This window comes from Callorhinus ursinus, unplaced genomic scaffold (assembly GCF_003265705.2).
Source record: "Callorhinus ursinus isolate GAN/ISIS: 27379988/994484 unplaced genomic scaffold, GSC_fseal_2.0 scaffold13, whole genome shotgun sequence".
Taxonomy (NCBI): domain Eukaryota; kingdom Metazoa; phylum Chordata; class Mammalia; order Carnivora; family Otariidae; genus Callorhinus; species Callorhinus ursinus.
In genome coordinates this window covers 4271546-4294036 of record NW_027397075.1, presented here as the reverse complement: position 1 = coordinate 4294036, position 22491 = coordinate 4271546, and the positions used below count along the sequence as shown (strand labels likewise).

At 41.4% G+C, this 22491-nt stretch overlaps 1 protein-coding gene and 1 long non-coding RNA gene across 13 annotated transcripts in view; one reads left to right on the top strand and one right to left on the bottom strand.

Moving 5' to 3' along the window:
- The window catches only part of MRTFB (myocardin related transcription factor B), a 276619-nt gene that overhangs the window by 223396 nt on the left and 30732 nt on the right, over positions 1–22491 (top strand). For all 11 annotated transcript variants that reach the window (XM_073899477.1, XM_073899476.1, XM_073899478.1 and 8 more), the window contains 3 exons: positions 1184–1362; positions 14740–14874; positions 17244–17491. In XM_073899477.1, coding sequence (XP_073755578.1) covers positions 1184–1362; positions 14740–14874; positions 17244–17491 — 562 coding nt within the window. The remainder of the gene's footprint in view (positions 1–1183; positions 1363–14739; positions 14875–17243; positions 17492–22491) is intronic.
- On the bottom strand, positions 1332–19617 carry LOC141373972 (uncharacterized). Of its 2 annotated transcripts, XR_012380440.1 has the most exons (5): positions 19492–19539; positions 14253–14306; positions 13115–13289; positions 1910–1961; positions 1332–1455 (listed from the first exon to the last, which is right to left on the bottom strand). It is a non-coding gene; the product is annotated as an uncharacterized lncRNA (long non-coding RNA). The 2 variants fall into 2 exon arrangements; XR_012380439.1 differs by lacking the exon at positions 14253–14306 and having other exon boundaries at positions 19492–19617.

Here is a 22491-nt window from a genome sequence, read left to right as displayed (position 1 = left end):
AGAAATTGATTAACACTTGCACCAATTCCCATTATTATTGTCATTTACGCCTGCTAAGACTAGCATCTCTTACCAGTTAACACAGAGATTCCTCTTGTCACATCTGAGGTTGATGTCCTTAGGTTCCAATTTCATTATGATGTTTTCTAAATTAACTTTATTGCATTACACCATTTAATTCCTCTTGTGTTAAGATTTTTACAGACTTCGTTATTTAATTCTGTTTACTTCTAGGAAAGATAAATCACTTGTTCAGTGTCAGTTCAGCAAAGTAAACAGCACATGAGTACAGATGTATTTATTAAGAAGGGTAATATCTGTCCCTTTTACCCTGATCTTCTCACACTTAGTTACTAATGGTTCCACCTCCCCCCGCCCATACACACACAGGCTTTTTTTTCTGGCAAAAGTTTTAGCAGAAAAACAAAAAATATGGAATAATACCACGTAGTCAGCAAGCAATTTTGAAAAGTTAGTATCCTACTATAAAAACCATTATAGTTTCCATTACTCTGGGGACTTCGTATTTTGTACTAGTATGAGTTTAAATCTTAGGCAATTTGTAGTCAGTGATCCTAAGTAGTACATTCACTGATGATTCCATTCAGTCCCAAAGAAATAGGAGCCCAAACAGTAAGGTGTCAGTATCACTGGGCCACTCCAAGAAGTAGGACTCATCAACAGATACCGAGTTGTGGCCCCATTTTCTCCCACGCCTCTTAATGTTTTTTAACAGTTGTATCCAAATCCACACAAGATCTACACCTTGTCTCTTTGGCTGATGTCTCTCTTACGTCTTAATCTCCTGCGTGGGTCTTATTCCTCTTTTCTTACTGTGTATCTGTTGGGGAGCAGACCTTATTATGTTCTCTAGCCTGTCCACATACTGGATCTTACTGAATGCATTAGCATTCCCAGTGTCACTGAAAACTTTTCTTGCCTTCTGTACTTCCTGAAACCAGTAGTTGGATCCAAAGGCTTGATCTGATTCAGGTCTGACTTTTTCTCCAAGTATTCATCATAGGTAGTGGTGTGTTCTTCCTCTGGGAAGTACATTATGTTCAATTTTTTTTTTTTAAGCCAGCTTCTTACATTCTTGTAACAAACAATGTTTCTCCTTCTTTATCATTTTAAGCTTGGTATTCCAAGGCCAAGATAAGTTGAAAATCATTTCTTTCTTTAGGCGTTGGGAAGGACGACTATCCTCAGACTCAGGGTGATTTCTCATTTGACGAAGACAGCAGTGATGCCTTGTCTCCAGACCAGCCAGCCAGCCAGGAGTCACAGGGGTCAGCCGCGTCCCCAAGTGAGCCGAAAGTTAGCGAATCTCCGTCTCCTGTGACTACAAACACTCCAGCCCAGGTATCACATTTCTCGTTTCTCCCCCTAAACAGAGAGTGCCTTGTTTTTTATATATCAAGGTAACTACGTTTCTTCTTCTTCCAGAAGAAAAGTCTAAAAGTGTGGGAAAATAGAGATTTTTTTTCACCTGTGATACAAACACTGTTAACATTTTTCAATAGATTCTTAGATTTTATTTCTGTCCTGTATCCACATTTTTATTTTACAAATGGTTGTGTAGTTTGCTTTTTAAAAAATTTTTCTCATTTGTTGGGGATGTAATTCACATACTATAAAATATACCCTCCCCCTCCTTTTTTTTTTCTGCCTTCTTAACCAGTTTAAAATGTGTGACTCAGTCTTGTTAAGTATGCTCACATTGTTGTGCAGCAGATCTCCAGAACCTTTTTTTCTTGCAAAACTGAAACTGTACGCTTTAAACAGCAGCCCCCAACCCCTTTCTCCGGGCCCTGACAATCACAATTCCATTTCCATTTCTAAGAATTTGACTACTTTAGGGTGGGGGGGATGTGTGAGGTAGGTGATGGGGATTGAAGAGTACACCTACCAGGAAGAGCACTGAGTCAAGTATAGAATTGTTGAATCTCTGTATTGTCCCCCTGAAATTAATATAACATTGCATGTTAATGATACTGGAATTTAAATAAAGACATATATACATACATACATACGAATTTGACTCCTTCAGATGTCTCATATAAATGGAATCATACAATATTTGCCTTTCTGTGACTGGTTTATGTCACTTAACATAAAATCTTCAAGGTTCATGTTCTGGGCTGTGACAGGATCGCCTTCATTTTTAAGGCCAAATAATATCCCATTATTTGGATATGCCATATTTTGTTTATCCATTCGTCAGTGGACATTGGGTTGCTTCCCTGTTTTGGCTATTGTGAATAATGGTGCTAGGTACATGGGTTTGGAAATATCTCTTCAAGACACTGCTTTCAATTCTTTGGAGCATATACCCAGAAGTGGGATTGATGGATCATATGGGAATTCTATCTTAAATTTATTAAGGAACCACCATACCATTCTCCATAGTGGCTGTACCATTTCACACTCCCACCAGCAGCATGCCAGGGTTTCAGTTTCACCACATCCTCACCAACACTTACTAATTTATGTTCTTTTGATAGTAGCCATTCTAGTGGTATGAAGTGATATCTTATTGTGGTTTTGATTTGCCTTTTTATAATGATTAGTGCTGTTAAGCATCTTTTCATATGTTTGTTGGCCATTTGTATATCATCTTTGGAGATAGATCTATTTGAGTCCTTTGCCCATCTTTAATAAGAATATTTGTTTTTCTGCTGTTAAATTGTAGAAGTTTTTTGTATATCCTGGATATTAACCCCTTTTCAGATATATGATGAGCAAACATTTTCTTCCATTCTTTGTGTTGCCTTTTTCCTCTACTAATAGTGTCTTTTGAGGCACAGAAGTTTTTAAGTTTGATATAGTGCCATTTGTCTATTTTGGGGTTTGTTACCTGTGCTTTAGGTATTCTACTAAGAAATTATGGCCAAATGCAGTGTCATGAAGCTGCTTCTCTCTGTTTTCTTCTAGGATTTTTATAGGCTTGAATCTTACATTTAGATCTTTAACCCATTTTAATTTTTGTATATGGTGTAAGATAAGGAGCCATCTTCATTCTTTTGCATGTGAATATCCAATTTTCCCAGCATCATTTATTGAAAAAACTGTTCCCCTTGGCACTTCTGTTGAAGATCATTTGACCACATACATAATAATTTAAGGACTCTGAATTCTGTTGCATTGGCTTATATGTTTGTCTTGAAGTCAGGAAGTGTGAGACCAACTTTGTTCTTTTTCAAGAATGTTTTTGGCTACTTGGGGGTCCCTTGAGATTCCATATGAATGTTAGGATGGATTTTTCTATTTCTGTAAAAAATGGCACTGGGAAAATTCACCCTTTTAAAATGTCTAATTCAGTGGTTATTAGCATATTCACAGAGCTGTGCAACTATCAACACTACCTGATTCCAGAACATTTTCATCATCCCAGAAAAGAAGCCCATACCCATTAGCAGTCATTCCCCGTTTTCCCCTCCACCAGCCCTAGGCCACCATCAGTCTACTTCTGTCTCTGCATTTGCCTCTTCTGGACATTTTATATAAATGGAATCATACAATATGTGATCTTTATGATTGGCTTCTCTTATTTGGTATGTTTTTAAGGTTCATCCATGTTACAGCCTGTATCAATACATCATTTGTTATGACTAAAAAATAGTCCATTGATATACCATATTTTGAGTGTCTGTTCATGGACGTTTGATTGGGGCATGTGGCTCTTACGTAGTCACATGTTCTACTCCTGAGCTATAGCCCCTAGACATGCGGCCATTATGAGTAATGGTGCTTTGAATGTGTGTGGACAAGTTTTTATGTGAACGTGTGTTTCAGTTCTCTTGGGTATTTACCTCGGAATGGAACTGCTGGGTCATGCAGGAACTCTTAGGTCTAAATCACTTTTATACCTTAATCATAATCCTTATAGTGTTCCTTGTCAATAAATTACATTAATCTCATTTTTAATGGGGTAGCTAAGTTCATCTTTTAGCCAATTTCGTATTGTGGGTCGTCCAGACTTGTCTCTATTTTTCACTCTTACGAACACAGTAAGAGCCCCTGTTTTATTTAATTTTTTTAAATTTATTAGAGAGAGACAGCAAGAGAGGGAACACAAGCAGTGGGAATGGGAGAGGGAGAACAGGCTTCCGCTGAGCAGGGAGCCCGATGCGGGGCTCCATCCCAGGACCCTGGGATCATGACCTGAGCCAAAGGCAGACACTTCCCACCGACTGAGCCACCCAGGCGCCCCAAGAGCCCCTGTTTTATTCTCACGTATTTGCTGCACACATTGTTTCTATACATACATTGTTGTGCACTTGTCTGATTATTTCTTTGGATAATAGCCAGATTTTGAAATGGATTTGGACCTTTTGTTAGGTAAAAGGTAGGCACTTGAACTGCCTTCCGGGAGGGTAATACAGGTCCCCACTGTCACTGTGTCTTTCCCACAAGCAGGTAATATCATTACTTTAAACCTTGCACACCGGAGATTTGAAAGTTTTAATTGACTCCTTGATTTTGGTTAGACTGAATTCATTTGTTCAACAGTATTTATGGAGCACCTGTTATGAGTCAGATTGTGTTGGGAACTGAAAATCTAGTGCATGCAAAGAATCTAACAAATATTTTTTGATAATTGCATTGGAAATTCCCATCTCTTATTTTTCAATGGATGTTCCTCTTTCTTTTGGTTATATAAGAACTCTTAGGCTAGTTTTTCATCTCCTTATAATGTTTTTGCCTTACTGAAATTTTAATAACTATTTAGTTATCTTAAAGTCACAGCTATTGAACTACTTAATGGAATTGGTTAGATTCAGTAGAAAATGTTCTTGTTAAAGCCAAGCATCGTAGAATTTTTGAGTTGGAAGGACTTTAGCAATTACCTGGCTTAACCCTTACACCAGACAAGGCCTAGGTTCAGAAAGGTACAGAAATTTGGGGATTCAAAATGTTTGCATATTTGCTTGCAGCATTTCTTCTCATTCATGGATATCTGTTGGTGGGGACTAGGTCTCTCTCGGCACTATGTTCATCATGGCCCTTACCACCATGATCAGAAATACATTATTTGCTTATTGTATATGTGCTTCCAACTAAGTAAAATGTGAGCCCCTCAGGAGAGGGACTTTGACTTTTGGAGGACAAGAGCTACTTCAGAGACAGAGAGAGAGAGAGAGTGTGTGTGTGTGTGGCCAGCATGTCCCACAGGCCCTTGGTGTGGAAAAAGCGTGCCACAGTTCAGCACCACAAGCACTGACGGGTGCCAGGCTTGTAGAAGCGGTCCGTGTTTGTGTTCTTCCACTTGAGAGTAGAGCCTCTCCAGCTGGGATTCATCAGAGGTTGTGTGGGTACCTAAGTTCATATTCTCCCGTCAGAGTTTCAGGGCAAGAGTGACTGGCCGCTTGGCTTGGCTGGAACCTGGGTTGGAAGAAGGTGGGGTCAGCGACCTACCCATGGGCTGAGGTCGAAGCTGGCAGAAAGGGAGAGCACGGGAGACCAGCCCTAACTGTATTCTCACATACTGGCTGCACCCTGGTTTTGAGCTTTAAAAATAGGGCTAAAAAGAATGTCAAGTATGCAAGTAAATAGCATCAAAAACCAGTTCTACTTAGCCATTTCGGTTGTTGGTTCTCTGAGTAGGTCAGGATACCAGACAGCTCTTAGCGTGGCCTTAGCTTTCAGTCACACGGGATTTTTGTCGCGTCAGCCATCTACCTGGTAATGGCGTCATGACGGTTCCACCTGTGTGGTAGGAGATGGCATTTTCCCTCTCCCTGCATCGCTCGTATTAGGTTTTTTGCTTTGCTCTTGAAACTTGGTCTCCAGCTAAGTTTGTAAGTGAGGAGCTTTAACCAGAGGGAGTCCCACCCAGTGAGCTGACATTCCCAGAGTCCTTGAAGGAAAAAAAGAATAGCAGTGTTTCTTGAAGAATAAATATGGTCTGTTTATTGCCAGAGTGCAACGCACACTAAGCCCTGGGTCATTCCGGAACTGAAACGCTAGTTTTTATAACAGTACTGTTGCTAGAGCACAGGTTCCGTCTACTACGTGCCGACCACGGACAGTCTGCTTTCTGTCTGTCGGGTCAGCAAGGCCTACAGCAGAAGACCCACTTCAGAGAGTGGTGCGCTGCCCACTCACACGGTCAAGGAAACGAACCTAGAACCTAGCTAAGCTGGCTTGCCTCCACTTTACCTGGTGCATAATTTCTGCCCCCTATACCTTGAGACCTTCTTAAATTGTGTGTCCTTTATAAAACTCCCTTGAACTAAGTGTGTTAGTATTTTTAAGTAAGGAATCTGACAGAGATTCTCATTATTACACTTTTATTCATGCAATTAAAGAAGCATCTCCCCATTAACTGTGCTATATTGATGTAGAAGAAAGAGGATCCTTGACGAGGATTATAGGTAAGTTGTAGGTTTTTGTTTTTGGTCTTGTAATCAACTGCACAGGCAAATTTTGTGATGCCTGTAAAGTCTTAGGGATTTTGGTGTCATCTAGGGGTAATAATTAGCGTTTGAGCACATTTTGTACTTTAATTATTTTCACTGTTATCTAGTGTTTGTTTAGTGAATTTGTCTAGGCATCTCACTTCGTATATATAAAATGTATTTATTTCCCCAAATATAATTACTTTCACATTTGTAGTTCAAGTACAGGAAAATGGCTGAGAACACTGCTTTTCATCAGACATCAAGTTTCCAAAGGGCCGGGATGTCCCCTCATTTTATCTTAGTGACCTAATCCTGAACACGCAGGGTCCAGCACACAGCAAGTGCTTATTGCTTTAATGAATGAAAAACCCTAGGAGATTATCTCTGCAATTTCTTTTTTCCTGCTTTAGTATTATCATTGGACCCCCCCCAAAAGTCCGTCTCCTCACCGTTATTGAAATAGCCCACATAAAGACAAGATAACAGAAGAACAACATAAACGTCTTGTATTTGGGGTATTCTTTGAGATTCTTAATTTTCAATCTTTAAAATGAAATTCACTGTGAGAGTATAATGGTGAATTTAGTTACTGTGGACCAGTGGTCCTCAAATTGCCTATAGCGAAAGACTACTATGTGTTTGTGTTTTATGTAGTGTGTTTAATTTCCAAAATATTTTGGGCTAGTCTTGCAGAGTACAATGAGATAGTGGGGTAGCAAGGTGCCTGGCTGGCTCAGCCATAGAGCATGCGACTCTTGATCTCGGGGTTGTGAGTTTGAGCCCCACGCTGGGTGCAGAGATTACTTAAATTAAAAAAAAAAAGAGTAGTGGGGTAGCATCAAATTTCCACTGCAGGCAGCTAATAGAGGTCCACAGATCACACTTGGAGTAACTCTGTCACAAATTTCCCTTTGCTTCTTGTTTGCCTGAACCAAGGTTTTTCATATGCTAATTAGTCATCATTTTGTGCTGTACATTTAATTCCAGGGCTTAAACACATTTTTCTAATTTCCCTGTTCAGTTTTTTTTTTTTTTTTTTTTAATATTTGGCCTAATAGTTCAGGGCCAGTGCAGGGAATTTCTTTTTGGTTCTTTAGAAGTTATATTTACAGGGACGCCTGGGTGGCTCAGTCGGTTAAGTGTCTGCCTTGGGCTCAGGTCATGATCTGGTCCTGGGATCAAGTCCCTCATCCAGTTCCTTGTTCAGGGCTTAAGTGTCTGCCTTGGGCTCAGGTCCTGGGATCAAGTCCCTCATCCAGGAGCCTGCTTCTCCCTCTGCCTCTGCCCTTCCCCCTGCTCGTGTGCAACTCTCTCTCCCTCTCTCTCTGACAGATAAATAAAATCTTTAAAAAATAAATAGAAAATAAATAAAAGTTATATTTACAGATAATTACTTAAGAGAAAATTAGGCTCAAGATACCTTTCTGGCTTGCTTTATTTCCAAAATGTGTTGTGACATATTGTCTCCTGAATTCTTTTTCAGAACACACAGATAAATACCAGAGGATTGAGTCCTATAGGAAAGTATTTAAATAAAAGATATATTCCCTACCAAAAAAAAAAAAACATTAACGCATAATATCTAGGTAAAGAACATATTTTCCAGGCTCTTCTCTTTCAATCCCAGTGCTAAAATGCTAATGATTTCACACTGTGGACAGTATAATACACTACCATTGTCCTTTCTTCAAAACATACGTTGTACCCCCCCAAAAAAATTCTTCTTTGAAATATGTATTTCTGTGTGGTCTGTAAAAGACTAGCACTGCCATTCCTTGGACTTTTTTCTTTTCAATTCTGATCAAAGTACAGCTGGAAAGAAATTTGCCAGAACATTAATGGAACACACATCACATATTGGAGCTCAATTTATTTTATGCCTAAGCAATTCTTGAACAATGGAAAGCCGCGGAAAATTACGAACAGCTAGCCACATGTGGGCACCAGGAGCTGTTTCACTGGTGCTTTTAATCCAAAGATGTTTTTTCTCTCTGTAATTTCTTAAGCCATTTAATTAATCATTTATGTTAAGCCCTCACACGCTTACCTGTAAGTGTGACCTGACAGAATCTGTGTTCATTTTCACAGTCTCTGCTATGGGGACGACCCCTGTGCCAAATTAGAAATAGTGCTGATAGGAAACCCTGTGGATCCGTTACTCAGTGTACTTACATGAAGACGAGCTTAGGGGAACTTGGTGTACTTTTTCCCATTGTATCTAGTAACCTTCAGGTAGATGACCTTTTCCAAATAATATAGAAACCTTAAGTTTAAGCGAACGAAGAGGATGAGCAAGGTCTAACAGGTAAGCCATGTACATATATATGACATAACTAAAATGAGCCTAAGTTTTATCACAAATGCTTACCAATAAAAGCCTGAATTAGGACATCCAAGATACTGGCTACAATTTCTCCTGTTAAGGGTAACAGGATGTACCTAATGCTGTAGCTGTTAATGCTTCGATTTTGAGCTGGTTCCAGCATTAACCGTGAGGTCGTGTTCCATCCTAGTGCCTAACTCCGTTCTCCTGTGACCAGAAGGAAAGGGCCTAAAGTGTACATTTGACAGAATAGGCCTTTCCTGTTTACTTATAAATAAATCAAGAATTATTGACTGTAACTGAGATGAGGGATAAAAAATACTGACCAACATGTGCTGAGCACTTCCTTGGGCCTGGCACTGAGCTACTTACTTCACATGTGTTCCCCGGGGCAGACGTCATCAAGAGAGCATCTGTCTGGCCTGCGCAGGGTTTGAACTAGTGACTTTGTTCTTATTAAGCCAACAGTTTGAGATTCTTCCTAAGACCCTTTTCCAGCATAGCATCCTGTGTCATCCTCTTGTGACTCATTATGACAACTGTTACTTGTATTCTTTCACAAATACATACATAACATTATTTCCTCAACTGTACAGTCTACACAAGTACCATAACTCAGTTACCAAAAATGAATAATGGTAATTCTAATACTTACTTTGCTTTCACATTCTGGCCCCTAATAGTCACTTTGACTGAGACTAAACAAAAGAACTAGAACTATACAACTCTTAGAAGAAGAACAGGGGAAAGCTTTATGATGCTGGACTTAGTGATGATTTCTTGGATATGATACCAAGGCCACAAAAGAAAAAAATAATTAGGCTTTATCAAAATGAAAAACTTCTGTGCATCAAAGGGCACTATCAACAGAGTGATAAGCAGCCCATGGAATGGGAGGAAATATCTACAAATCACCGGATAAGGGGTTAATACCTAGAATATATACACAACTCCCCCAACTCAACAGAAAAATAACTAACCTGATTTAAAAATGGGTAAAGGACTAGAAGACATTTCTCAAAAGAAGATAGGGGCACCTGGGTGGCTCAGCCGGTTAATCATCTGCCTTTGGCTCAGGTCATGATCCCAGGTTCCTGGAGTCGAGCCCCACGTCAGGCTCCCTGCTCAGCAGCGAGTCTGCTTTTCTCTCTCCCTCTGCCCCTCCCCCTCACTCATGCTCATTCTCCCTCTCTCTCACCCTCTCTGTCTCTCTCAAATAAAATCTTTAAAAAATAAAAAAAGGTAAATAAGGGGTGCCTGGGTGGCTCAGTCAGTTAGGCGTCTGACTCTTGATTTTGGCTCAGGTCATGATCTCAGTGTCGTGTGATGGAGGCCTGCATTGGGCTTCATGCTGAGTGTGGAGCCTGCTTAAGATTCTCTCTCTCTCCCTCTGCCCTTCCCCCCTTAAAAATTAAGAAAGAAAGAAAGAAGATAAACAAATGGCCAGTAACCACATGAAAAGATGCTTAACAGCACAAATCACTAGAGAAATGCAAATCAAAACCACAGTGAGATAGCACCTCACACCTTTAGAATGGCTACTATCCAAGAACAAAATTAACAAGCGTTGGTAAGGATGTGAAGAAATTAGAATCCTTCTACCTTCTTGGTAGTATTGTGAAATGGTGCAGTCACTATAGTGAATGGTATGGTGCTTCTCTCAAAGAGCTGAAACTAGAATTACCATGTGATCAGAAATTCCCCTTCTGGGTATATGCCTACAAGCTTTAAAAGCAGGGACTGGAGTAGGTATTTCTACGGCCGTGTTGAGAGCAACATTATGCACAAAGCCGAAGGTAGAAGCAACCCTGAGTCCACTGACAAATGAATGGCTAAACAAAATGTGGTACATCCATATGATAGAATATTATTCAGCCTTAAAAAAGGAGATTCTGACCCACACTACAATATGGATGCACCTTGAGGATATTACGCTAAGTGAAATAAGCCAGACACAAAAGGAAAAATGTGTGATTCCACTATTATGAGCTACCCAGACTAGTCACACTCATACAGTCAGCTCATACATAGTGGTTGCCAGGGGCTGGTGGGAGGCCAGGATGGGCAACTGTTGTTTAACGGATAGAGAGTTTCAGTTTGGGAAGATGAAAAAGTTTTCGAGATGGATGTTAGTGACAGAGAACAATGGGAATGTGCGTAATGCCATAGAATTATACACTTTGAAATGGTTTAAATGGTAACTTTTATGTTAAATATATTTTACCACAATTTTTTTAAATAATAGATTTTTTTAAATGAGGGACACATGCAAATCCTCACTACTAATCAGGTCGTCAAGTACCAGCTAAATGTCCACCAGATGTTGTGCCAAAAGATTAATTTAATGTTCAACTACGTGTACTAAAAATGAAATGCCTAAACTTTTAACTGTGCGTTACATAAACAGAGTGGTCCATGCTAAGAGAGATTTTAACAAAACTAGAATTTACATAAAAGATCCATTTGTTAAATATACAAAGCATGTGTTTTTGATTTGTATTCAGCTCATTCATACTAGTATCCATTTTATTTGTCTGGGAATTGGAATATGGAAACAATATTTAAAGAAGAATTACATTTTGAATTTCTTATTTGCATATTCCCATCTTAATTAAGATCTCTGCTGCATCCTAAATTAAAAACACATTTATTTTAGATTTAAAATCTACAGTACCAAAAAAGCTTTGTTTTTAAATACCTAATTTCTGCCCTCTAGATTGCATAAAGAAATCTAATAAAAAAGGAACTTACCAGAGAACAGTGATTGGTCCCTGACAAGTGTATTATCTTTACAGAAGGAATGGGTGCAGACACCTGATACATTATAAAATTTTAATCAACTTAAACGTTTACTCTGACTTATTTTTGTCTTTGTAGCAGAACTTTCCCTTAACAGTTTCTAAGAAGAGAACAGTCAGTCTTTAAGGTTCAGAGTGCTTTCTTCTTCAGTTTTATTTAAAGCCTAAATATTCATCGTTAGACAGCAATGTCTTTCTGACATTTCTTGTCATGGTGTCGTGATGACAGTTGAAGAATTGGAGGTCATGAGACCTGTAGCTTGGGAACAGCGGTCAAGATCCAATAAAACAAAACAAAGTTTGCAGCTTTTTTGTTTTCTTGGAGAAAAGATTCTGAATCATTTTGAGACGAAATTTTGAAAGTACAAAAGGTGAACTTAGGTCTCAGTGGAAATTTAAACATTTAAAGCATTCTTTTAAGATTTTAACATATTGCTCACTTTACTGTGGAATAAAATAAGTGTAGTATCCTTTATTCTTTTCATCCTTTTTGGAATACTGTCCTTTCAGAAGTACAGATACTTAGATTTTTTTTATTTTTTGTAACTCTAGCCACCAGGATCCTCACATCTAGGTAGGATGTAAGATGGTTTGAGGGGTCGTTTCTAAAGCACATAAAAAAGACTGGCAAAATATAAAGAAGAGTTTAGACATTTCTCCCTTTTTAACTAGAATTTATCTTCAGAGTAGGTAATATTAATAATCACTGTATCTCAGTGGGGTTATTCTTGTGTTTCACTGGGGTCTGTGGTTTTCTGGGTAGCAAAGTCACACTGAAATACCAAAAGAGCTAATAAGATGAGAGTATCAGTAATCAAGGCTGAGGTCAATTAGGCAAGGTCTAGAAATACAGGAGAATCATTTTCATACATACTATAATTGATACCACATTCATACTTCTGGATTATTTTTCAGATTATTAACACTGCTCGCAAATGTGTCATTGCTATCATATCAGTCAGTGGGGGCTGGACTGGTAAAATAGCTTGCCAGGTTAGTAGAATTTACCTGCAAGGAAATATCTGTCTATATATTTATTTCTCGTAGATATATATATTCAAATATGTGGTTCTTCTTCATATGTCGGCTATTTAACAGCCAAGGAATGTTTTTCCCTGTGTGAAAATTGACCCGGAGATAAATATCCTCACTTCCAGCAAATGTGCAAAGTGAAAGGGAAACAAATAAAACCACATCCTTTAAAGCAGTGATTAGCTGGCCTTGACCTTCCACTTCATGTCAGAGGTTCACTGAGGAGGTGGCTGGCTCTGCGCCTTTTGGGGGCAGAAGTCAGCCTGGAACACAGGTGTCAAGACTCTCGGATAAAGCCCTTTCTTTCATGTCTGTTTGAATGAAATTGAGTACAGTAGTCTCCCCTTATCCACAGGGGATGCATTTCCAGACCCCCAGGGGATGCCTGAAACCACAGATAGTACGCAGCACTGCGTATACTGTTTTTTCCTGTATGTACCGACCACTGTAAAGTTCTCTTTATAAATTAGGCACAGTAAGAGATTAACAACTATAATAACAAAATAGGGCAGTTCTAACAATATAGTGTAATAAAAGTCACTCTCAAAATATCTTACCATACTATACTCGCCATACTTTGTCTTGTGATGACAGAGGATACAGTGCCTACGTGATGAGATGAAGTGAGGTGAATGACGGAGGCATGTGACGTAGCCTTAGGCTGCTGTTGACCTTGTGACCGTATGTCAGAGGATGGTCATCTGCTTCAAGACCACAGATGCTCATGGGTCCCTGAAAGTACGATAAACTGTGGCTGAGGGGGCTACTGTGTAGCCATCTTTAAAAAGTCAAGTCTTTTTATTGTCAACACTGACTGTTAGTTTATAATTACTTAAAAGCTGAAATCAGTGGCAAAAAGGAAAAGCAAGCTCAGGGAGAGAGCCCACATGGGTGAGCACAGTTCACTGCACACCCACACACATACTCACAGTCCCAGCTGGCCTTGAGAGTCTCACCCCGCATGAGTAAAGCCACAAGGAATTTCCATTCACCCATTACACAAATATTTATTGAGTAACTAGTATCTGCCAAGCTTCATATTTCTTGCTGCTAAATAGCCTCTGAGTTCTCAGGTCATTTATTTTAAGGAGGAAAAATACAGTGTGCTATTCTTAAACCCAAATACATCAGCAAAAGAACTGACTTCGATTCTTGTAATGAATTTGAGAGTTACGTGGGGGAGTGGAAGGGATAGAGGAAGAAGGGATCAAGTTTCCTTAAAACAAGTCCGGTAATAGTTAAGTCCATGTGGTAATCACTGCGCAACATTGAACTGATCCGTTATAATAGGAAGATCTCTTTCCGGTAAGTGACTACTTAAAATCTACTTAAAGTAGATTGTTAGTGGAAGTGGGTTGTTAGGTTGTTGATAAAAGCTATCAAGGCCTTCCATAGGTCGCTTCCTTTGTTAATACGTGACTCCAAATTGAGGTTTCGGGGTTGCTTTTTTGGCCTTGGTAACAAACTAGCTTCTTCCTTTAGGTGTGAGGGTGCGCCATCAGTGAAACAAGTCGATATTACCAGAAGACATTCAGCAGGTGCCCTCCTCTTGCAGGAAATGGGGCAGCGGTGGCGGAGGGGGGGGGAATGGCTAAGGAGAGTACCAGTCAGGCTTGGACACCAGGACATAAGCTGTAAAGTACAGTTAAGGACCCGTATGTGGAGTGGGCCTCCAAGGAATGGGAACTTTCTTACCCACATGCTGCCAGGCCCTGGATCCAGGGTGTGCTGGAGAGGATTGATCAGACCCTGTAACAAAGACTAAAGATCACATTTGAATTCACCAGGATTATTACTGTGATCTATACAGCAAGAGAACCTTACGAGTGTCATATATTGTTTTGATCATTTTTACAAGAGCCTTGGGACTTTTCTTCTGCCAAAACAGGGCGGTTCTGACCATATTTCTGAGAAAACACTACTAGGGTGGAGTCAATCGAGCCTTATTTAGCTTTAGCTTTTCATTGCTGTTGGGGCAAAGACTAACTAATTGGCTCCATGGAGGTAAAGCATGTTATTCCACCATCTGGGTCTCAGACATCATAGTATATTTTTCTTTTGTTTCTTTTCTAGTGGACTTTAAAAAAAAAAAAATAATGAGGTCATTCCCTTCTAATTCTGGTTTTTCTAATTTTATGTCATTGAGTTCACCTACTTGTTCCCTTTCTGCCTTTTCCACCAGTTTACTTCACTGTCCCCAGCAGTTCCTGAATTCTTGAAAACTCCTACTACGGATCAGCCCCCCACCAGGTCCACAGCTCCTGTGGTCCCCACGAACACTGTGTCCTCAGCAAAGCCTGGGCCAGCGCTGGTAAAGGTAGGTTCCCTGCACACACGCTGGTTTGAGGTCTTTACCGACACAAAGGCACAAGTCTACATTGCCCAGCCTGGCTTTCAGTCTGAAGCCTTGAAACCAAAACCACAGGCAGACTTGCTAGATCACGCCTCAGTTTTGGAAACTACCACCTTCAACAAATGCCCTATTGTTCTCTAGTCACAGAAGAACCGCACAAACTTCGGTCTCCATGAAACTCCCAGAGCCCTGCAGAAAGGCTTTAGGATACATTTTATCAGCAGTTCCCAATTCTGCCACTATCCAGGCTGCCAAGATGAAAGAAACACTGGGAGTAGAGTGAGATAGGGCCACTGTAGCACAACGCTGGGGAGTCAGGGGCCTCACAAACAGATGTCTTTAATGGTAACATAATTTTGGACTTTATACACAAGGTCAAGCTCAGCACTGTTCCAGATATATTACATGACAGGTTAAAGGCTTTAGACAAGCGGCTCCGTTTTTTGATTTAGCAGATTTGGCCTGTCGAAGCTTGGTTTGTTCTCCAGATAAGCTGCAGATTGGTGGCACCGTTCCCTACATTTTACTGGGTGCAAATAATCCAGTTAGAACAAGCCCCAAGGAAGATCAAAATCCGTAATGTATAGTACACTTTTAAAGTTTTTTTTTTTTAAGTGTATTTAGAACTGTTGAGTAAAGCGGGGGAGAGGGGTGATAGAGGAATAGTGTCATCATTTCAGATACGGCTTTGCCAAATGTAGCAGAACACTGATGTCAAACTTTTAGAACTGAAAAAGGACTCTGGAGAGCTAGCCAACCCTCCCAGCACCTTCCAGAAGTGAGGCCGGAAGAAGTAATGAGGCTGGGAAGGATCCAGGCTCCCCAAGGGCAGGCAGGCCTTCTTTCTGCCTCCCCAGATTCCTCACTTCTGTCCCCCGTCTGGTGCTGTCGTGGTCCTCGCCCCTCCTGCAGAGAAGACTCTCTTTCTACTCCAGCCTCTCTCTCTCCATGCAGCCCAGTGTCTGTGGCCTCGGGGCACAAATCAGTGTATCTCACCATCTTCCATCACTTAGTATTGGAGCCAGAAATTCCAGAGTGTGGCACGTGGCAGCTGAGCTAATAACATCAGCTCTCCTGCTCAGCCCACATCCCCAAGCATGTGCCACAAATGGCACAGAGACAGTTTGGATGCCGATCCATCTGTCCCTGAGGATGCTGAGTTCTCAGCCTCTCCTGTTCTCTGGATTTCTCCTCTTCACTAGTGTCTCTTTAAGGACGGCTTTGATTCTAGGGCATTGTTGAAGAATGTGAGATTCAGAGGCTGGGTTGGGGATCCTAGGACAGTGCTAGGAGAGGAAAAGACAGATGCACACTAGGAAACAGACTGCAGTTCGTGGGGTTTTTCTGTGAAGAAAGCTGTTCCCCATGCTCACTTCATGAGAGAATGTGCCAATGAATAGGTAACCCTGGTTAGTATGTGCCCGTCTCCCTCCCTTTTCCCGTAGGCACCTTCCTGGTCGGCCAAGTCCGTGGTTTTATCACTACATAACAGAGTGCAACCTCTGGAACTGAGACCCCATCCATTGTTGTAATCACTTTGAAAAGACCAGGAATAAAATCTGTTATTGATAGCACAATAAGCAGATGATGGTGAATTGATTAATACTGTGAGACTGCAGTATTTTATGTGTATTTTCCTTAAAAATACATAACTTGAGGGGCGCCTCAGGGTAGCCCAGTCGGTTAAGTGTCCGACTCTTGACTTTGGCTCAGGTCATGATCCCAGGGTCATGAGATTGAGCCCTGCATGGAGCCTGCTTAAGATTGTCTCTCTCTCTCCCTCTGCCCCTCCCCTTCCCCCTTAAAAAAAATTTTTTTTTAAAAAGAAATACATAACTTTATAGTCTGCTCTATTCCAAAAGAAGCATTTTTCTCTTTGTACATATCCTCTAAAGAATATGTTTTTAATGACTATGAAATAGTACACAGTTATAGTGAAGTATCCCTCATCTTCTCCCATTTGTATCTTGAGCACGCAGCCTCTTTTCACTGGGAGGTACTGTGTGTAAGCCCTTCAAAGTGTGTCTGCACGAGACACCCAGAGTAACTGTTGAACGTGAATAGGTATTGCTGAGCTACATATCCTTCCCTTACTCTAAAGGAACAAGGCAGCACGAGAAGGTCAGTTCTATGGGCCAGGTTTCCTGGTCAGGGGAAGTGTACACACGTTTTCCTCACTCTGGGTACATATTCAGTCTCTCGCTTTCCCAGGCGGCCACCCTGGCTGCTGAGGCACACCTCTGGTCTTTCTCTCCAGTCCTTTGCGCACACCGTGGGACAGGCCGCCTGTGACAGCATGTCTAAAAACGTTCTTCTCTTTTTCTCAAAAACAGCAAAGCCATCCCAAGAATCCCAACGACAAACACCGCAGCAAGAAGTGCAAAGACCCCAAGCCCCGGGTAAAGAAGCTGAAGTACCACCAGTACATCCCCCCCGACCAGAAAGGGGAGAAGAACGAGCCGCAGATGGACTCCAACTACGCCCGGCTGCTGCAGCAGCAGCAGCTCTTCCTGCAGCTGCAGATCCTGAGCCAGCAGCAGCAGCACTACAACTACCAGACCATCCTGCCGGCGCCACTCAAGTACGGGGCAGGGGCCGCGCGCGCTGCTGACAGTGCCTTGTACCCCGGTCCTTTCACGGGGACCACTCGTTTCCAAAGGTTGGCCGTTGGGATTGACTGGTGCCTCGTGTCACCAGAGCTTAGCAGCCAGTGGCTAGCCCTGGTCCCCGTGAGAGCAGCCTGCATGCCAGCCCGGTTTCTGTCCTCTGAAATCCGTTCCGAACCTTTCAAGTTAGAGGTGACTTTTCACAATAACTCACCCAGGAAAGATTGGCCTGTTATTCACCCAAGTAGCATTAGATGCTATGGTAAAGGCATACAAAGTGTAAGACCTGTTATGAACAGTTAAAAAAAAAAGACAGATGAGTGTAGAAGCTGGAGTGGTCGAGGAAAGCTTTATGAAAAAGGTGGGATATTTATATGGGAAAGAGCCTGAAACTAGGGAGGGGCCCTTTCAGGCCAAGGGGGATGATCTTGGTGCAAGAACAGAGGAAGGAGTGGGTGGTGCCTAGTTATTGGATGATGAGAAAAATAGCCCGAATAAAAAAGTAGAAGACAAAACTGAGTTGAGCCACTGTCTGGAGGAACTTGCAGCTGGGCAGCCTTGAATCTTGATGTGGCAGGTGATTCAGAAGCCTGTCATGGTGGAATCAAAGCACGAGAAAGAACAGTTTGATGCTGGTCATGAAGGGGAGTCTGGAAATAGGAAAAACAGGAATTTCACAACAAAGTAGATGTGAGAAGATGAAAGGGCGTTGATAACGGGAAGGAAGGAACAGATGAGAAATGTTTCAAAGACAACTAAAGGTCTTGGTGACCAACAACTGTGGAGAAGGAACACGTTTCCAGAGTCTGAGCCCAGTTGGGAGGGACAGAAGGAAGTGAGTTCCACCAGCTTCCGAGACTGAATCCGTAGCAAGACATCCATTGCAAATTTTAATTATGTGCTAAAAGAAATTTCTAGATAGCCATCCTCAGTATGCATTTTCTGGGAAACATAGATAAAAATGCAAAAAACCTTATCTTTCATTTCCCTCAGCTTTCAGGAGAAAGGGATATTTACATTCAACTCACAGAAAGAAACTTAAAAAAAAAAGATGCAAAATTTCATTAGAAGAAAAAATTTTTTCGGAGATCAAGCCACTCAGTTTATGATCTGCAGGAACTTGACTCCTGTTGTCTACACGTATGCTAAGCATTCCTCCATAGGGAGTCCTGTTTTCTAGGCGTAGAAAAGGAGTAAGACCCACTAAAAAGCTCCTCTGTTAAGAACCATCTCCTCATATGCTAACGATTATCAGTTCACTTTTTTCTTTTAAGATCCTGGTATCTCGAAGAAGATTAGACCTATTAGTCATTCAGACCTTACTGTAAAGTACTTCAGTCTAAAACATCAGGGCGCAGAGATGAAGAAAGAAAGAATTTGTGTAGACTGTTAGTATTTTAAGAGCAGGCAGGCCTGAGTGAGATGTTGACATTGGAAGGGAACCAGGGAAGACCAAAGAGAATTGGAAGAGTATCAGAGGCAAACGGCCGCTGCTTTACAGCTTTGTCCAGGCCCGAGGGAGGAGTCCTCCCCTGCCGCCGCCCTCCTCTGGCACCGGGCACCAGGGAAGCGAGCTCGAACCCTGGCCCCCATCTCCATGCGCCTTACGATGCCCTGAGCAGCGTGCTCAGCACGCGACGTACCCTCCTCCTCACAGTAACTCCAGGAAGAGCTGAAATGACTGACCCTACTCCCAGGCAAGGAAACCTGTTAAACTGAAAATCCCATAAAGGGATTGTTTTGCTGTGCTATCTATGAAACAGTCTTTTCTGTAATGAAAGAAATTGTGTGGGGCCAGTCTGTAGATGGGACGAGTACATCGGCGGCTGTTGAGGATCTGGTCTCTCACAGTTCCTCGTCTTTCCATGAAGGCTGCAGCCTCCCCGCCTCCCTAAACATTCCCACCACTGCAGCAGCAAGCCCACGACCCAAGGAGAGCGTCCCACAAAAAGAACGAGGAGGAAAGATCACTTACTGTTCTGTAGTCGTTCACCACACAAAGACCGAACATCACTTCTGTGTAATTTCCTCATCCTGAAAGTGGAAACGGTTGTTTTCTGTTACAGTGTTTCTTTTCACCACAATTCCAGCACAGGGAACAATGTGGAAGTCTTATAGCAGCCATCCAGCGTGATTCTACCTGATGACACAGCCTTCTGGTACTTCGGGAAAAGCCGCAGCCTTGGGAGACAGGACTGTGGTCCCAGTGTAGCCGCACCCTGGTGGAGGGTCCTGGAAGGTCCCTTCATGTGTCTGAATTTTGGGTTTCTCGTCTGCACTGTCATCTCATTCAGCAGGGTCCCCCCCACACCACCTTTCCTTTCTCTGTCGATTTGGAGAGAAACCTGATCAACTTCTTGTTATTTCAAAGGTTGAAGTAAACACTGAACTGTTAATCATAGTAGCAAGTAGGGTATTATAGAACCTCAACCAAAAAGACAGTACCGATAGAATAATTAATTTACATCGTGCCTTCTCAAGGAGATAATATTGTTCACAAGAGAGCAAAAGTTGGTCGGGAAGAATCGTGCACTTTTTATTTAAGAAAGCGCAGACACACAGTACATAGGTAATTATGCAGTACATCTGTGGTATTAAAATTTCACTGGGAGGTTGATTAGGAAAAATGAAACCTAAAAAAGCTCCTTGCAGGGAAAGTAATGAAAATAAGGTTGAGAAATTCTGATTTACATTAAATGTTTTCATAATTCTTTTTTTTTTATAATTTATTTATTTATTTGAGAGGGAGAGAATGAGAGAGAGAGCACGAGAGGGAAGAGGGTCAGAGGGAGAAGTAGACTCCCCGCCGAGCAGGGAGCCCGATGCGGGACTCGATCCCGGGACTCCAGGATCATGACCTGAGCCGAAGGCAGCCGCTTAACCAACTGAGCCACCCAGGCGCCCAATGTTTTCATGATTCTAATAGAAGATTTTAAAACTGAATTTTTAGAAAGGAAAAAAAGATGATACATAAAACATTTGTCATTCCATCCAAACTTCAAGAAACCTCATCTCAAATATTTAAAATATTTAACTGCCACAAAATTTAAGCAGATTTTAAAAGACCCCAAAAAGGATGTCAAGAGTTAGCTGTTGACAGGGCCAGAAATGGCTTCAAACACAGTCTTCCTAAAACTCACTTGACAAAGCTCATCTAACTGGGGACCTCTCCCTCTTTCAGAATATGGAATCCAGAGTCTCTTTGCTTCAGCACCAAGGCTTATATAACAATAAAGCCTGGAGCTGTAATGAAATTGGCTCTACAGTATCAACAATCATGTGGACCTTTCTCAAATAGATATCAACCACCCAGAAGAGAAATGCCATTGTTGCCAAGAGTAGCATAGGGGGAAGAAGCTAGATGGGGACCTGGTTTTGATATGGAAAGGAGTTTAGGAAAATGAGTACAGAAGTACAACAGCTTCACCAACATTTCTTTAATAATGTTTTTAAATGAAGTATAGGTTATAGAGAAGCCCATAAATCATAACTGAAAATTGATGCCAAGTAAACACCTAAATCAAGAAATAGAACATCATCAGTATGACCAAGAGGCCCCCTTGCGTCCCCTCTCAGTGGCTACCTGACTTGAATCCCATAGATTAGTCTTGCCTGTTTCTGAACATTACATAAATGCAGTCTTAGAGTACATATACGTGTTTGGTTGCTTTTGCTCGACGTTGTGTTTGTGAGATGCATCTTCACTGGTGCAGAAAGCAGCAGTTAATTTTTATTCTGTCTAGTGTTCTCTCATTGATCCCACCCATCATCCTCTCGGTGGACAGTTAGGTTGTTTCCAGTTGGGGCTAGTATGAATACTGCCATAATAAACATTCTCCCCTGGTGTCTCTTGGTTCATGTCTGTCTGTCTTTGTCAGGTGTCCTTCTAGGAGTGCCATTGGGTCAAAAGATAGGCATAGGTTTTTCTTTAGTAGATAGCATCCAACAGTTCTCCAAGGTGGTCGTGCCAATTCACACTTCCACCAGCCATGATTGAGAGCTCAGGACGTTCCAGGTACTTGGTATCCACAGTCTTAGTCATTAGACAGTACTCTGCGGGGTAGGTAGTGCTATTTTGTTGTGCTCTTTCTTCATTTTCCTCGTATATATTGAGGCTAAGCCCTTGTTCACACATGTATTGACCATCCAGATATACTTTCTTGTGATATGCTTGTTCAAGATCTTCCCATTTTCCCATTGGGTTTTGTCTTTTTCTTACTGATTTTAAGACTTTTTTGTATATTCTAGATATGAGGCCTTGTCAGAAATACGCATTACAAATAGCTTCTCCTGTGGCCTGACTTTTCACTCTTAAAAGGTGTCCCTCTTGGTGCATTTTGTGTCCTGCTTAAGACATCTTTGCCAAAGGACATGAAGATATTATCCTAAGCTTTCTAAAAGCTTTATTGTTTTCATAATTCACATTTAGGTTTTTGAGATGGTGTGAGGTAGGGGTCAGTCAAGGGTCCTATTTTGTTCTGTATGAATACCCAGTGCAGCCCAGTGCCATTTATCATAAGGACTACCCTTTTCCTACCGCACTACAGTGCTATCTTTGTGATAACTCAAGAGGCTGTATATGTGAGGGTCTGTTTCTAGATTCTCCGTTCTCTGCCATTTGTTGTTCTGCCCCCAGCACCACACCATCTTAATAACTGGCTTTGTAATGAATTTTGATATCTGGTAGTATGACTCCTCCAGCTTTGCTTTCCTTTGGATGCCATGGCCTTTCTTGGTCCTTTGTATTTCCATATAAAGCTGAGAATCACCTTCTAAATTTCTACCAAGCAAGCAAGCAAACAAACAAAATTTGCAGGGATCTTCACTGCGATCTAATTTGATTGGTATCGTCAAAATGCTGAGTCTTCCAACCCATGACCGTGGCATTTTTCTCTTCACGAGTTAACAGAAACAATGTTAGCAGAAACAAGGTCAAATTCAGAAGTTATTTTATCATAAACTCTCTCATTTTCTT